General features: G+C 41.5%; 2 protein-coding genes and 1 long non-coding RNA gene across 3 annotated transcripts; 2 read left to right on the top strand and 1 right to left on the bottom strand.

The window, feature by feature from the left end:
• The first annotated feature begins 4,968 nt into the window (after positions 1–4,968).
• LOC109400900 (uncharacterized) lies at positions 4,969–6,132 on the top strand. Its single transcript, XR_003896465.2, has 3 exons — positions 4,969–5,304; positions 5,377–5,803; positions 5,861–6,132. It is a non-coding gene; the product is annotated as an uncharacterized LOC109400900 (long non-coding RNA).
• A 325-nt stretch (positions 6,133–6,457) lies between these two features.
• On the top strand, positions 6,458–8,046 carry LOC109400343 (GTP-binding protein 10 homolog). Its single transcript, XM_019672840.3, has 4 exons — positions 6,458–6,597; positions 6,720–7,242; positions 7,305–7,667; positions 7,734–8,046. The coding sequence occupies exons 1-4, from the start codon at positions 6,556–6,558 to the stop codon at positions 7,961–7,963; spliced, it is 1,158 nt and encodes a 385-aa protein (XP_019528385.3). The 5' UTR covers positions 6,458–6,555; the 3' UTR covers positions 7,964–8,046.
• Positions 8,047–10,594: 2,548 nt separating this feature from the next.
• LOC109425183 (integrator complex subunit 11) lies at positions 10,595–15,300 on the bottom strand. The gene is made up of 3 exons (XM_019700439.3): positions 14,302–15,300; positions 12,981–13,843; positions 10,595–11,000 (listed from the first exon to the last, which is right to left on the bottom strand). Exons 1-3 carry the CDS (start codon positions 14,971–14,973, stop codon positions 10,694–10,696), a joined length of 1,842 nt encoding a protein of 613 aa, XP_019555984.1. The 5' UTR covers positions 14,974–15,300; the 3' UTR covers positions 10,595–10,693.
• Positions 15,301–17,016: the final 1,716 nt, after the last annotated feature.

Raw genomic sequence — 17,016 nt, 5'->3', positions numbered from 1 at the left:
TTCCAAGCGATAGCCCCTTGGCTGACCCTGACTCGCAATAAACGAACGAAAATGGATCCAGATCCGACCCGAGTCGAGTTAACATGTAAACATTGTGAAAATGAATTAAACTGTCAGTTGCGCATTTTCATTAAATTGATCTTTTTAGCGCACTATTCAATGCTGAAATGCTGTTTAGTGCACTAATTTAATAAAAAAAAACCATCTATGAAAGTTTTGAATCTTCTATTTGCTTAAATGAATAGCAATTGGCTTCTTTAGTGGTGTTGAGATAATTCCATATTCAGAATCTGCATGTAAAACTGAGCCGAAATCCAAATTTTCATGAATTTTGGTGCCCGGGAACCTATTTAAAAATCAGTTTGAAGTTTGTATGGGAGCAATTCGTCGAATCACCCCTCGTCGCATTTTGTACTGGGCGAAGCTGTCAAGCAGTTGTCCAGCTGTCAAAAGGTGATTTCAAAAAATCTCTTCGAAAGCGATTTTAGTTACCAAAATGAAGTTCTAAAAATCTGGAAAAAATCATGGTGGTTCAGAAAAAAGATGCTCTTTCGTATAAAATAAAAAAATCAATACATTTTTCTTAATTTAAAAACCCAATTTTTATTTAAATGTTTTGTTTTGTTGATTTGTTTACATCCATGAACCCCGCTCGTGTTGGATCGAAAAAAAACAGCAGAGCGAACCTGACTCTGTTTGGGTCGGATCTCGGGCGGATCCAGATCCGACTCGATTGAATAACCGAACGTTTTGACAGCAGTTAGGGCGGATTCAATGGCGGATCCAGGGCGAAACTAGGTTCGCTCTAGGAATAAACGTAAACGACAGTTTCACTCTTTGCCGGACTTCGATACATACTGTATACAGTAACCCAACAGTATGGTATAACGTATAACAACCAAAGGAACAATAAATCCATAGTGCCATAAACCCCATAAACGGTTTTAGCAGTTTGATAAACGCAAACGGTTCTCGAGCTAAATGAACACGACGAATCTCCATTAGCAATGAAATGGTGCAAACAGCGTGAGTATTATGATTTCTTGCTTCTTGCCTCTTGATTTCTCGCACTCTTAAAAACTAGTGCGATAGTCCAGTGGTGAACTAAATGCGCTATATTTTATTCTCGATTTTATTCACTAAACAACCGAGTATTAACCCTTATGTGGCCGGCAGGGTACCCGGGTACCCAGCACCCATTTAAAATACACGGTGTAGAAAAAAGCAAAAAGTTTGCCGGCCACATATTGCCCGTTGTGAAGATTTATAGATTCCGACACAAATAAATGATTAGGCTCATTTTCAGCGTAGGTGCGTTATAAATGTTTGTTTACAATGCAAAGCTATCACCAAATGGGTATTGCTGTGTGCATTCAACATGCAAATATCAAATGCGGGAGCACCAAATGCGGTAAGATTTTCTAACAAGTAACCCGATGTCAGTGGGAGCTTTCGAATCCTAGGTTGGCGGTGATATTGGCTATGGTTGCTACGTTGCCTTTGGTAACATGTGTTACCGCGTTTGAAGCGCATTTGGGCACCGTTTGCATCTTGAACGCACACAGCACGGTGTGTCTGGTATAAGAAATTTATTACAAAAAAATAGGCATCGCTAATTTTTACGTTACGTGAAAGTTGACGCTACTAGCTTTCATTCAAGCCCAACATCGAAATATTCCATCGGGGGAACTTTTTCATACAAAAATTGGGTATGTTTGTTAAGTAGAAATAGGGATTAATTTGGAACCGTTCATTTTGTATGGGGAAAAACAGTATTCTGAAAAAGTTGTTCGAGATCCCTCGGTGGATTTTTTTGAGGGACCGTGCAAATGAAAGCTGGAAGTCTCTATTTTTGAATAGCGAAAAATTTGGCGATGCCCAATTTTTTGTTATAAACCTTTCCCATACACACGCCGTGACAGCAATACCTAACAACACTTTTTTTTTTTTTTTCTTCTTTATTAGGGTGATTTTTAGCGTCGATGGCTAGTTCATCACCATAGTCAGGTAGGAAAAATGTTATCCTACCGAGCCCAACCTAGTGGCTCGCAAATTTCGTTACAATTATGACACAAATACAGAACAACCAAAAATGAACTAACACTAGGGTAAAAACAGAATTAGATCTGACTATAAAGCCCAGAATCTTGCAAAAAACGGATGACGCTGGCTAGGATCGATGTATTGTTGCACAGGATGTCACGAATGCTGCCAGTCAGACCATTACTTGCGCGGTGCACTTCATATTGGGGGCAGACACACAGAAAGTGCTCAGCCGTTTTATGGGTGTTGCATATGAGACATGTCCGGTGAAAGGGGGGACCTCCCATGCTATGTGAAAGGCGTGTATGGCCGGTCCGCAAACGGGATACAACCCGCTGTTCTCTCAGCGAGCCCAGGTCCGTCCATGGTCCGGTATCCGGCTTAATCTTGTGTAGATAGGCTGTGTTGTCCCTTTGGGACCACTCGGTTTCCCATTGTTCGCGGAAAATCTTGGTAATCCATCTTTTGACGTCATGAAGGGGGACCTTGTCGGTGTACATCGGTGCAGCATGACCCGCCCCAGCGAGACGGTCAGCTGTGGTGTTACCCGGAACGCCGCAATGCCCTGGGATCCAAGCGATAGTTGTGTTTGGTGGGGCAAGCCGGATAATATCCTGAAACCATGGATGCACAGGAGACTCGGCCTGGAGAGCCGATACCACGCTAGCTGAGTCGGTAAGAGCAACATTAACGGCGGCTACTATTCGAGCAACCCGCGCAGCGCTACCATTTTGACTTAACCACCCTTTTCCACACCGGTAGCAATCAAATTAGTCACCCTGATTCGTATCGGGAGAGCTGTCATATTTCCATAGAATTTTTAGCAGCGCAACTGTCCCGCTACTATATTTGGTCACCCACCCATAGCGCTACTATTTTGCGAGCGCATCTAGCAGCGACCGGTAAAGTTTGCTGCAATGATGGAGGGCTGCCAAACGGGGTATAGAAGCGCACCGTTAAAGGTGCTCTAAGTACGAGGATGGGCTGATCTGCTGGAATGGTGATCGCGATGAGAATGGCGGCAGCTTCGGCCGAGAAGATGGAGCACAAATGGGACATGCTGAGGCTTGTGTTGATATTGGACCCGGAGACACCGATGCCAACACCTCGGCTCGACAGTGAACCGTCTGTATATCTGTGGAGGTGGTTTGGATATTTGTTTCGAAGCCAGTCGAGTACTGATGCCCGTAGTACGACTGAATTATCACCGGCTCGAAAACGGTTCTTAATTGTGCTATCAATTCTTGGTGTTCTTGAATGCCAACTCCTGTCTCCGTGCCAGTGGATCTTGGCCACCAGGGGGAGATCTACGTTGGCTACCGTGCGGAGGATTCTGCACCCCTCTGAGAGGAGGAAGATCCTTTCACTTCCTGAGGCTTTCTCGGCGAAAGCAGCGGCTTTTCTACAGATGGATGCGGATATAAGGTGGCGAAAGGGTAGTACACCTGCTTCTGAGCACGCAGAATCCGCCGGAGTTGACGGTAGCAGACCTGATATGATTCTTACATAGTTGTTGTACACGGGTGTGAGGACTTGGAGGAGTTTTTCGGTGGCTATGCAGGTCAATTCTAATCCATAGGTCAGACGACTGTCGATTATAGAGCGGGCTACTCGAAAACGAGTACGACAACTGGCCTTAACGGAAGCGAAATGTTGCTTGAATGAAAGCCTTCTATCGATTAAAACCCCAAGGGTTTTGACAGTTTCTTTCAGTGGAATGGGCTGACCTTGAATCGTGATAGGGGGACCTCGGATTCGATGACCAGTGTTGCAGATATGACAACGTACGCTTTTAGGTGCAGATAGGGTGAACCCGACTGAGGATGTCCATTTAACTACGGCGTTGACAGCGGCTTGAGCTTTTATTCTGGTGCGAATGGGGGTTCGTCCAGGAATCACCAGCAGGATATCATCAGCATACACAAAAATGTAGATACCACTGGGAAGATTAGAGAAGACTCCGTTCATCGCTACCAGGAATAGGGTGACGGCGATAACGGTTCCTTGAGGTACACCTGTCTCTTCGGCGAAGGACTTGGATGAGCTGTCGCCAATTACAACTCTGAAGGAGCGATTCGACAGAAAGTTTTTAACGAAATGGAGTACGTGCCCGGACATACCCCAATCTGCAAGTTGCTTCAGTACCAGAGGGGTCCAAGTGCGATTGAAAGCCTTGGAGAGATCTAACGATATAATTTCGGTGTGCAGTCCTTTGGAGTAGGCGTCATGGAGAACATCACCCAAGGTGGTAAAATAGCTGTTCGTACCAAAGCCGGTCCTGAAGGTGTGTTGACGGTGGTCAAGATGACCATCGGCTTCGAGTTGTTGCTTCAATCGTCTGTTGACCATTCTTTCCATCACCTTGGAGAGACAGCATGTGAGGGCAATCGGGCGGAAGTGCGATGGTCCGCGTGTGGGGTCGTTGATTTTGGGAATGGGAACGACGAGGCTTTCTTGCCATTCGGGGGGGAAAGAATCCGATAGCCAAAGTTTGTTAAAAAGGTCCAACAGTTTCATTTTTCCGGGGAGAGGTAATTTTTTAAGCAGCGGGTATCCGACTCCATCGGGCCCAGTTGATTTACCTTTACAGCTGCTGAGGGCAAATTGTAGTTCTTGGAATGAGAAAGGTTGGTTGATCGCTGTTCCTCTGAAGTCAAACGGTACGTGGAAATTACTAACGGAAGATGTCGAGGGATTTAGGCGGCGCTTGAAGATGTCATCATAGGTGTCTATAGCCGACAGGCCTGAGACACTGCGTAAAATAGAATAACGGTTAACCTAACAACACTGCGTAAAATAGAATAACGGTTAAATAAACTACCTTTGAATGATAAAGACCTGAGACATAAAGGCGTGTTCGACCATCACAGTACGAATCCCCAATGCATCATATTATGACGTTTATGTTGCTCATGTGCCCTACACGCTAAGGTCAGTTTACCCATAAATAGGTAGATTATTTACCCATATTTGGGTTTCGTATCCATTACCAATAATATGGGTAAAGTTTACCAATAAATATTGGTAAAATTCACCCATATTCTTGATGAAGTGACTTTACTCATATATGAGTAAAGACTGTTTACCCATATTTGGATGAAAAAAATAATATTTTCTAGAGGCAGCACCGAAATCGGCCATTCGCTCGGTTCATCAAAAATAAAACAATTGTTTTAGTTAACTATTCTCGGAATTATTGGAGAACGTTGAGGCAAATTTGCAAATTACACAACGCCTAGGTGAAGAGGAAGCAGGTGACCTGTAAGTATCCTCAAAAATTCGTAAACGATTCGATAAACCAAAAATATACATACTTGTTTCCGTCACTTTCAGCTGAACAGAAAAAAAATTCCTTCGAGGTGGATTACGGTTGGAACCAGTTGAATCAGCAGGATTCTCTGCAAGTGCTCTCGTGTTGGATTTAGCACCGCTCGATGAGCTGAATTTGAGCGTCTTAGTGGAACACGCCCAGCAATCCACCGGAGTGCAAATAAACCGGAGACGCACGTTGACCGTGAACGAATCGTCTAGGACTCCGCTCCCCCTGATGCCAAATTTGAATAGGCCGGCCGGATGATGCAAACCGCCCGTAGAAGAAGGAAGTGGCATTCTCGTTGTAGAAGTGTTCTGTCTATGCCTCGGCTCCCCCGAGAGCAGTTGAAACCCACCCGAACCAGAGTGGGAGTGGGAAGTAAACCGACACAAGTGGCTCAAGTCCGGACATTATTAGAACCAGGGAGGAGTTTGCATCAATATCTGAGTAAGTTATGCTGTTATTTATCACCAAAAATAGTATCTAATCTTTTGCTTCTTCCAGTTTGTGCATCTCACTCCCGGTCCTACTCATCCTGGTCGAGATCCTGGCCTCAAACGCCCATACGAGCAGGCGCAAGAGTCGACAAACTGCATCAGCTGGCGGACCCTCCGGAGCGCATTGTCCGGAAGAAAGCAGGCGAGCTCCACCATCAGGAAGCTATTCGCGATCCTTTCACCATTGATGTTGCTGCACGATCCAGTCTTTTCCTATGTAAAACGAAACGCCGACCCAATCGTTAAAATCAATCACCAAAACCCTGCATGTATTTTTTTATTAATATTTTTCTGTTTTATAATAATATTCGAATAAACTTTTTATTAACTATTTTAATTTTATTTGTTTTCTTTTCGAAATTTATGGCATTTTATTTATAAGTAAAATAAATAAATACAAATCATTTACTCAAATATGAGTACTATGTACCCAAATTCAAAGAACTCATATATGGGTAAATTCAACCTATATTGCCCGTAGATCCAACATACCCAAATATGAGTAAAGTGTCTTTACCCATAAAATGAGGTTGTGCACTTTTCGGCGATTATGGGTAAAGTTTACTCATATTTGGGTAAACTGACCTTAGCGTGGGCAGCATAACTGGCAAAACTCGTGTTCGTTCACTGTTCACATAAGTTATCTTACTTTTAGAATTTTCAAGCTAACTTTACATTTAATATCCATGTCACCATTGTAAAATGGTTCTTCTACAATCTTTTCTCCTAGGGGCGGCTAAAAAAGTATGTATTTTACGTTTTTAAGAATAATTGCAATATGTACGTAAATGATTGTAATATAAAGCAATGAGAGTATATTATTAGACTCTCATTGAATATAAAGTATCCCAATCTTACCCTTGCAGCCTATAAGGAGTCATTTGCGAGGAAAGTTCCTAGACAGCTTGCGACTCGCCGTCCGTGGTGGTCACGGTGGCAATGGCTTGCCGAAGTACGGCGGCGTCGGAGGCCAAGGTGGGGCAGTATATTTCGTGGCCAAAGAAGGCAAAACCTTGAAGGATGTCGTGCACAAGTATCGTGCCAAAAAGGTCACCGCTGGGAATGGCGAGGAAAGTAGCAAAGCCCGAATACTGGGCCGGCGAGGATTGGACGAGCAAGTGGAAGTGCCTGTGGGAATACGGGTTCTGGAGAATGATGGGGCATTCATTGCCGAACTGGATGAAGAGGGGAAGACTTGCCTGGCTGCCGGGGGCGGCAGCGGAGGCTGTGCTGGAAATTCTTTTCTCGGAAAGGCTGGACAGACGAGAACGTTGAAGTTGGACCTCAAGTTGATTGCCGATGTAGGTTTGGTCGGCTTTCCGAATGCGGGTAAAAGTACCCTCGTTATGGCACTTTCCAACGCTACGCCCAAAATCGCTTCATATCCGTGTAAGTATGCGAAGGTGTATTCCTCTTTGGAAGTAAGGTATGACTTTCCTTCTCACCCACAGTCACAACAATTCGACCTCAGATTGGTACAATCGAGTATGAAGATTACCGACAAATAACGATAGCCGATCTGCCCGGACTTATCGAGGGAGCGCATGCCAACTTCGGCATGGGTCACAAGTTTCTGAAACACGTGGAAAGGACGCGGCTGTTGTTGATCATAGTGGATGTTTTCGGTTTCCAGTTGAGCCAAAGCCACCGAAGGCGAAACTGTTTGGAAAACATTTACGCTTTGAACAAGGAACTCGAGCTCTACGATAAGACATTGTTGGAAAAGCCTTGCGTGCTCTTGGTGAACAAAATGGACAAAGATGGTGCAATAGAGGAGATCTGCAAGTATGACAAATACTTTGGGAAACTGGAAGGTAGGTTTTGAATTTCCTATTTTCTCATCTGATGCCAGCATTGATTTCTCATTTTTCTAATGTTAGACGGTCTTCAACATTGCCCTGAAGAGTTGATACCAAAGCAAATTATCAACTTTGAACGGATAATACCCATATCGGCCAAAAGTGTAACCGAAATCGACAAAGTTAAAGTTGCAGTGCGGGAAGTTTTGGACGCAAAAGCGGAAGAACGGTTACGTAGTGATGCCAAAGAGGGTGACAATTTAGAAATGCTTCGGGGGAAACTGCATGAACGGGGACCAAAAGTTGGATGAAATGCAGAAGTTTTCATTGTAGATAAAAGAAGCGTATGTCTTCTGTAATTTTAAATTACAAATAAATGCCCCGTTGTGAGCTGCCATTGTTAAAAAAAAAGAACTTTTGTTTCTTACTAGTGATGCGAATAAAATATCTTAAAACACCTCAAATAAATTCTGGGACCACAACTTGAAGAATCTCCTTCTGTTGATTGTGATTGGTTTCAATTCTATGGAATGATTGAGTGGTGGTAAATAACTACTAAACTAGTAAGTGTGCTAACACGTGTTCTTACAAGGCCGAGAAAACAAAAATCTAGGTGGCAATATAGTTGCCACTGCCCGTTTAGGCCACCAGCGCTGGTGGCAATATTTTTGCCACTGCCCGTTTAGGGTACCGTAAAACGGGGTATCTTTGATAATGCGGGTAACTTTGGTAGTGCGGCAGGCATTGTGTAATTTATCTTATAACTATGATTCCTTCAACCAGTTAAGAAAAAGGTAAACGTAAATCAATTTTATACATATGAAAGTTCATCTTAGACGTATTTTCATTAAAATCTAGTTTATATACAACTTTTTGGACTAAAAATAAAAATTGTTGATATTTTTGTCATTTATCAACCCCTTCAAACAATCTGCTATACGACTTCGTTACAACTATTTTTTCAATGAATGGACGCTTAGGGGCTGTCCATAAACCACGTGGTCATTTTTTTGGGACTTTTCAAACCCCCCCGCGTGGTCATTAGTCCATACAAAATTTTTTATTCGTCCATACAAAATGGTCATTGGCCGACCCCCCCCTAATGACCACGAGGTTTATGGATGTCCCCTTATTCTCGATAGATTCATCATGGTAGATTCCAAATCTGGCCTTGAATCTTTTAACGAAGTGTGTTTTAACAGAAAAGAAAGCAATTTTGTAAATTGGGATATTAATCTCCATACATTGATAAACGCCTAAAAGTATGCAATGCCCTTGTAATTTCATTTAGATAAATATGTGTTGTTAAAAATTTGTTAATAAAACATTAGAAAACTACCAAAAAAAAACTAACCATGAATAACATGTTATCATATGTTGATGTACCGTTAAGCATTTATTATCACAAAGATAATGATTTTTGATAGCTAAATTTATTGTGTTTTGCACTCAATACTCCACAAACTCATTTTTATATGTAGAATTTAGTAAAAATCAATGTTTTGATATAAAAATTCTATCTAATATATTCCACAAGCTAATATATTCTCTCATCATGTCCATACTCCTAAGATTTCAATGTGTGATTATTTTTTGAGATTTGTTGTGTTTAGGGCATTATCAAAGTTACCCCAAAATGAAAATCTGATTTTCGGTTATATGAAAAACTAAAATTTATCCAAAATATTTCAGATTATCCAATCTTTTAATTGCAATTGATAACTAATACCCCAGTACTTGTTTTAAAAATATAAAACTCGGGGAAATACTGTTACATGTAAAAATATTGAGAAAATTCGCTGAAAAACTATCAAAGTTACCCCATTTTACGGTATTTTTCTTCTTTTGACTTCGACAAAAAGCCGGAAAACAGATTTTAGAGTGGATTAGGGCTTAACCCATTATATAAACTGTGTAGTTCAGCTCATGTCAACCCATGATTTGATTATTTCTTAAAATATTTACCAAATTTTTAATTTAACAGTAAGTTTGAGCTAATTTTCTTCACGCGGTCAAATTTAGCCAATTTTGAGACTGCAAATGGCTCCCAAATTGTTGTTAAAGCTTTGTTTAGTACCAAAAAAAAATACCAGGCGTTGTTAGCAATCCCAATTTTACGTGCACCAAAAAAAAGTTTGAAATAAGTGGTTATAAAACAGAAAAAAATACATACAGTAGGTGGCAATATAGTTGCCACTGCCTTATAAAGGGTTAATTTTAGTTTGATTGAGGTTCTACCAGTAAAATTCCAAGAAACAGATCTGGATGAGCAACAGATTCTCAAGCTAAAGTTTGCTTTAAAGTGGTTTGTTCCAGTCTTATACAGTAAAAACATTTGTTGGGATGTGACGCTTATGCGTTCATCGTTTGGAGTACATATAGTAAATCGTCGTTGCATTTAGTTTTTTTTTTGTAAGAACGAACAGCTAAGTACAGGTACTCTTCGATATAACGTACAAAAAAGTTTTCTCTTTGTACGTTATATCGAAGTGTACGTTATATCGAAGCAGAGAAAAATTGAATATTTTTTATGCTAGTGTTGATGTATTCGACGTGAAATTAATCCCAAATAATAATTTCAGTAAAATTCACAAAACCAATAATGAAAATCTTGAATTTTAACGAAAAAGTCATTTCATTTTGTGTGCTTCGATATAACGTACACTGCATTTTTCCACAAATTGCGCTAATTCTGGGTAACAAGGCTAATGCTGCAATAAAACATTGATTTGACTGATTTCGTTGTTTATCTAAGGGTTATTCGTAGGAAAAATCAATTTTTCCAATGTTGTACGTTATATCGAAGCAAAATGTACGTTATATCGAATTCGCTATATCGAGGGTACGTTATATCTGAGAATACCTGTATTTCCTTGACTTTCCTGGGTCCAGTTTCAAAGTTTAACACGAACACATTAAGACGCATTTTGAGAAAAAAAAAGTCATGTTTCCCCTTTTATTTCCGTTTCATCTAACACTAGAAATCTTTATAAAAATAATCAAGGTGCACCTAAATCGAATCTTACACAAACTAGAAAGCCTTACAAGCTCTGCAGCAAACCGAGAATGTAGCTACCCAAGTCTTCATCCTGGTTGACCCACGAAACGCTACAAATTTTGTTCGGCGTTGCGGCATTCGGTGGCGGTGGAGGTACGGAAGCCGATCCCGGTGGTCCGGCGATTGATTCGTCCCCTTCGATCGTGATGTTAACCGATTCCACGTTGATCGAGCCGTTTTCGTTCATCGTTACAGTCCAACCGGACAGCCGCTCGTTCAGCAGGTTGTACAACTTCTCAATTGTCCGCAGGGTAGGGCCGGGGTCATCAATTTTCACTTTGGAAATGAATCTAAAAAGAACGGGAACGTTTTAGTTACAATACAATGTTTTATTATGCAGCAAACAGTTACAGTGTAAAGAATATAATCTGACTTCAGGCACATTTTTCCCTGGTGTCAAAGGCAACTACTAGGCATACATCCCACAGAAGCTTTTGAAGAACTTATTGTAAAAAATCCTGATGGAATCCCTGAGTAAATTACTGAAGAAACTGCTAGCTTCTGGAGGAATCCCTGGAAAATGTTTGGGCAACTTGAAGAAATACCAAGAGAAATGGCTGGAAAAATCTCAAACACACAAAACTCGGAAGAAGATCCCTTGTAAAATTTATGAAGGTGTTACACTATAAAAAGTGGATTACATTATAATACACTTTTTATAAAGTACTTACTCAACCCTGATTAGGACCGTTAATATAATAGGGTATCTTTCACGTAATATCTAAGGAAAGTGAAGATTGAATTTGGCTCCGTCTGAATGAACGGCTTACGCTCGAATGAGCCTTTTTTATTCCGTTTAGTACCGTGCGAGCACCATATTATAGACAGCTCCATATTCTGAACAGTCGGCTAACGCAAAATAGATTTTCCTTTTATGAAGCATATATTGAATCGAGAGTTGAGATGTTAATTTTATTAAGCCCCTCTATTATCCAATCGTTACAAAACATATCGTTTTTGACTGAACTGCGAACGTAGAGAATGTGTTTGTACATAGTTAGTAACACTATGTGTTCAGAATTAGGACCACGGCTTCTTATGGTGTCCATAATTAGGAACACGTTGTCCACAAACAAAAATATGCCTAGATCAGAGACTGGAAATAATTATGAGATTTGATTTATTTTATACATTTAGCTAGACATCAAACACACTTGATGGTAATGTGAAGCATTATCTCTAGCAACAAGAACTTCCATTTATTTTAGTGTTTGTTGTGAGATTCCCTTAACCGTTCAGAATATGGATACCGCACGGTATATCAACTCTTTGTATTTGTTGAACATCGAATACACCGCTAAGGATAGGGTGGTCATTACAGAAGGAACCCTAGAATAAATCTTAGAACGACCGTTGGAGGAAACCCTTAAGGCATTCCCGAGGGAATTTTTGAAAGGATTTTTTTTTTTGACTATTTTTTGGAAGAATTTATGAAACATTTTCTAAAGGAACAGCCGCAAAACATCCCTGGAAAATTTTCATGGAGGATTTCTTGGAGAAAAAAGAATCTCATGACGAAAATTTGAAGGAAGGATGAATTCTTGGGGTCTCCAGTTAGCCTAGTAATTAAGGCTATGGATCGCCAATCCGAAGACGACGGGTTCAATTCCCGTTCCGCTCGGGAAAATTTTCTCGACCGCCTGGGTATAGTGTATCATTGTACTCGCCTCACAATATACAAATTCATGCAATGGCAGGCAAAGAAAGCCCTTCAATTAATAACTGTGGATTTGATCAAAGAACACTAAGTTGAAGCGAGGCAGGCCAAGTCCCAGTGGGGACGTAGAGCCATAAAGAAGAAGAAGAAGAAGAAGATAAATTCTTGGAGAATTTCCTGGCTCCTGTTTGCATCCCTCTAAAACTATCTTAACCTTCCTTTTGTATCACGTTGGGAGCAACTCGCTGACGTACACTAGGTTTGGGTCAAAAATGATCCTAATGCCAAAGGAGAGTTAATTAAAGAATCTAATACAAATCACTGGAGAAATCCGTCTAGAAATCCTTTAAGCAATTCAAAACAATCTGCAGGTAATCCTGGAGAAAATCTTGGGAGAAGTTAATGGAAGAATGGAAGGATTTATGACATTTCTAAAGGAACCCCTGAATAAAAAAAATCGTGGCATAGAAAGGGACTGAAATAGCCCAAATCTATCATAGACAACCATTTTAATGCAGTTCAAAGTCCAATGCTCAGCATAAAATATAACATAATTTTCCATGTTTAAGTTTGCTGTACAAACGGACTAATAAGATAGGCAAATTATACAAACCTGATAACGTGACGGTTGATTCCACATTCGTTGAAAATTTCGTCGATGCTCATCAGTGAGATTTTGTTGTCTTTCATTATCAGAAGTCCGTGGATGACCCGTCTTCGCTTCGGATCCGGTGGTTCTGCGTTGTACTTTTTGGCTTCGTCCTTCAAGATGGACAGCGATGCTTCGACTGGGATCTTAATCGGTGTGCTTATCACGCAGGTTTCTCCGTTGGCCGGTGTGTAACACTCGATGTGAAATTCTTCCTTGATCTTTTCCTTCAAGAATTCCATTTTAACGGCTTCGCCATGAACCAGCATCACATTTTTGGGCTCACAGTACTGAATGAGCTGCATGATGCCTTTGGCATCGGCATGGGCGCTGAAGCTCATATATTCAACGGACATTTTCACTTCCACCACCTGACGGTTCTCGAACTCGACCTTCTTGGCACCTCCGAGGATTTTGTGCCCGACTGTCCCTTGGACGCAATATCCAGGCATGATGACCATGTTATTCTCGTTGGGAGCCCATTTCTTGAAAATCTGAAGAGATAATCCAGCGTGAAGCATTCCGGGCGTCGCGAAGACCACCATCGCTCCTGGATTATCAATGTAACCCTTGTCGAACGGTTTGATGTGCTTGAAATCGAACATGTTACGCTGCACGAACGTTTTGCGGATCTTCTGGTTGGTCCAGGTAATGAACATTTTGTAATAGTTGTTGGCCTTTTCGGTCAATCCCACGGCAAAATAGATCGGGTATTTGAGGTTCATTCGTTCCCAGTAGGTTTCGAGTAAAATGCAGAGCTCTTGTGCGCGGCCCAGAGCAAACACTGGAATTAGCACTTTTCCTCCTTTGGCGACACATTCGTGAACCTGGGCATTATTGAAACAAAAGTTAGTCGTTATATTATAGATACTGTATTACAGAGACTCGATAACGCGGTAGAGTAGGGTAAGTCTGAGTTCGTATCACACTCTTTGTGAATTGTAGACTACAAAACAGCCACATTACACGCACTTCAACATTACGGTTTCGCAGATTCATTGAATATTACGTATTTCCGTGCTGATGTTGTTAGTTCTAAATCTTTATAGGTACATACTCCACAATAAAGATAATTAAAATAATGTTTTGATAATCTGATTGGCATGCATATTTGAGCAACATAACAAGCAAAAGTAGGCGCAAGCGACTTAAGTTTAAAGTAATTGTTTTATTTAATGACGATTTAAGTCGAGATTTTCCGCTCTGACCAGACCAACCAGGCATTTGTTTACGTGAACAGTACCCTTATCCACTTATCGCGCCTCGGTTTCTTGAATAAACTTACCTTTTTCAAAAAGTCGCGCTCTCGGCATCGTTTCGAATCCCGAATCGTAGTCGCATAGGTACTCTCCGTTATCAGCAGGTCCGGTTTGCACTTGTCAATCCACGCCGCGCCCAGATGTCGATCCGGCGTCATATTATAGTCCCCGGTGTACACAACCGACTGGGACCCGACCCGGATCCAGAACATTGCCGCTCCCAGCACATGACCCGCGTAGTATGCCTTAATTTCCAGCTCGCTGTCTACCATGACGCTCTGATGCAATGTCACAGCAATCACCTTCTTCATGCAGTCCTTGATCATTTGCGTGGTGAAGAAATTGCTCTCGCCTTTCCGTTCAACAGCAACCTTTCGCATATCTTCCAGCAATATCGGGGCAATCGCCTTGGTCGGATGGGTCATGTAGATCGGTCCGGTGTAGCCTATCATCTCCGTCATGTAGGGTAACGCTCCACAATGGTCCAGATGGAAGTGCGATATGATGACGCAGTCGATGTGGTTCGTGATTGGACCCTCCGGAACAATGAAGGAGAAATCCGGAAATCTCCTCTCATCGTTGTAGCCCATATGCATGCCACAGTCGAGCATAATGTTCTTACCACCCATCGACAGCAAAATGCAACTCCGGCCCACATCCTGGCCTGCCCCTAAGGGCGTAATCTTGATGTCGGGCATACCGAATCACATCCAACTAGCGATCCACTGCCGGACCGGCTTTGTACCTAATGGAAAATCCCCAAACACACTAAACAGGTTTTTGCTTCAAGCAAGTCCTTCTCCAGGGTGCATCAATTAACAAATATTTGATTGAATATTATCAACGCTATCGCCAGAACTTCAAGCAATCGAGAAATGCTTCTGGAGATGGGCACCAAACTAAACGTTTTCTTCACCATGAACTGCAGAAGCACAGCAGAGGATTGAATCTGAAGCAACAGAGATTGTGCGATCCGAACGAGAATCTACGACGAAGACGACAGTGACTGACTGACGACGACTGACGTTTTAAAAAAGTAGCGGGAGCAAAGTATTTAGAAGAAATGGTAAACATTTTATTGTACCCACTGCACTATGGATTCGAAAGAATACGAAATGGCAAAAAAAACTGCACAGAACAGTCCACTAGTCCAGTTTTTATGAATGAAATTTTTACAGGAGGTGGCGTCCGAACACGTGAAAATCAATATCATCATCAACAATGTGTCGCAACTCGATTCGGATGAGTGCAGATTGTATTGTAGTAGCTGAATGATGCGCAATGCCAACAATCGGTTCAATTTTACTTCACTTCTGTAACTTCATGTGTCGCGCGAGTCGCGACTTCGATTTGGTTCTGCGACGATAATATGTATCAATGAGCCATTTTACGAAGTGACAACAATGTTGATGATGATATGTATTGAGGACGCATGCTCCTGCCAAATTTTTAAATCATAAAATCGGCTCGTAAAATGGACTATTATGTTTAAATTTCAACAGCTTCCACTATAAGCGAATCCAACTGATTAAATTGAATATCGATGAAAGCTAGCACATATATTACAAGGGAACGTTCAGAAATTACGTCCAACATTTGGGGGAGGGGGGGGGGGTCTAGAAAAGTGTGACAGTACGTGTGTTGGGTATAGGAAAATTGCGTGACAGAGGGGGGAGGGGGGGGTCTGGAAAACCCGAAAAACGATGGACGTAATATTTGAATTTTCCCCAACCATTACAGTGACGATTCGCTCGTTGAGAGCTCGTTAGATGGGCTGTCTCGATGGTTGAATGTTCACTGGTTGGGGCAAAACCCAACTAAAAAGCACTGTCAATATCAAAATAGATGTCAAAACAAGTTTGACGTCTGAGCGCCGTCGCATCACAGCTCCTGTATACAGAACGTTTGCGCAAATATGTGAGTGTTTCTTGACGTATTTCTCGTCACTTGCGTGTGTCTAGAGCATTTTGATCAGTTGTCAGTTGCCCCAACGAACGAACACGATTCGCTAATCGGGGCGCAGTCGTGACCCAACCAGCGAATCGGGACTGTACAACCTATTCAGATCGAGCTCCATGGAGTCTATTTTCGTTAAATAGACTATTGGAAGAAATCCATAAAACTGCAGCTTTATTCTTCCGCGTATTATGGATTTCTTCCAATAGGTGAATTTGGATGACCCTCAATTGTAGAGGCGCTAAGTGAGATAAGGTGAAAATCGTTTGTTTACATCAAAAATTCAATTTTTCGTTTTCAATATTAACTCATATTTTGCCTTGGTGGTTGCTATTTTCCATTGGTAATGGCTTCTATTATCATCAATCTCGACGCCCATGGCGACAGACACCGGATTGACCAGCTAACAAAAAATCCGGAAGATTGGCATCTTTAGCGGTATTGAGATAATTCCATATTCTGAATCTGCATGTCAAACTGAGCCGAAATCCAAATTTTCATGAATTTTGGTGCCCGGGAATCTATTTAAAAATCAATTTGAAGTTTGTATGGGAGCGATTTGATGAATCACCCCTCGTCTGATTTTGTACTGGGCGTAGCTGTCAAACAGTTGCCCAGCTGTCAAAAGGTGATTTGGAAAAATCTCTTTGAAAGTGATTTTAGGTATCAAAATAAAGCTCTAAAAATCTGAAAAAAATCATAGTGGCCCAGAAAAAAGTGCTCTTTCGTTTAAAAATATAAAATCGTTGAGTTTTTCTTAATTTATAAACCCAATTGCCCGCCGG

Source organism: Aedes albopictus, chromosome 2 (assembly GCF_035046485.1).
Source record: "Aedes albopictus strain Foshan chromosome 2, AalbF5, whole genome shotgun sequence".
NCBI lineage: Eukaryota > Metazoa > Arthropoda > Insecta > Diptera > Culicidae > Aedes > Aedes albopictus.
This window is presented reverse-complemented; position numbering and strand designations above follow the sequence as displayed.

Coding starts and splice junctions, on each gene's coding strand:
- LOC109400343 (XM_019672840.3), top strand. CDS start 6,556: ATGGTTCTTCTACAATCTTTTCTCCTAGGGGCGGCTAAAAAA. Junction 6,598..6,719: donor TCCTAGGGGCGGCTAAAAAA/GTATGTATTTTA, acceptor TTACCCTTGCAG/CCTATAAGGAGTCATTTGCG. Junction 7,243..7,304: donor CAAAATCGCTTCATATCCGT/GTAAGTATGCGA, acceptor TCTCACCCACAG/TCACAACAATTCGACCTCAG.
- LOC109425183 (XM_019700439.3), bottom strand. CDS start 14,973: ATGCCCGACATCAAGATTACGCCCTTAGGGGCAGGCCAGGATGTGGGC. Junction 13,844..14,301: donor AGCGCGACTTTTTGAAAAAG/GTAAGTTTATTC, acceptor AATAATGCCCAG/GTTCACGAATGTGTCGCCAA. Junction 11,001..12,980: donor ATCAACCGTCACGTTATCAG/GTTTGTATAATT, acceptor CGTTCTTTTTAG/ATTCATTTCCAAAGTGAAAA.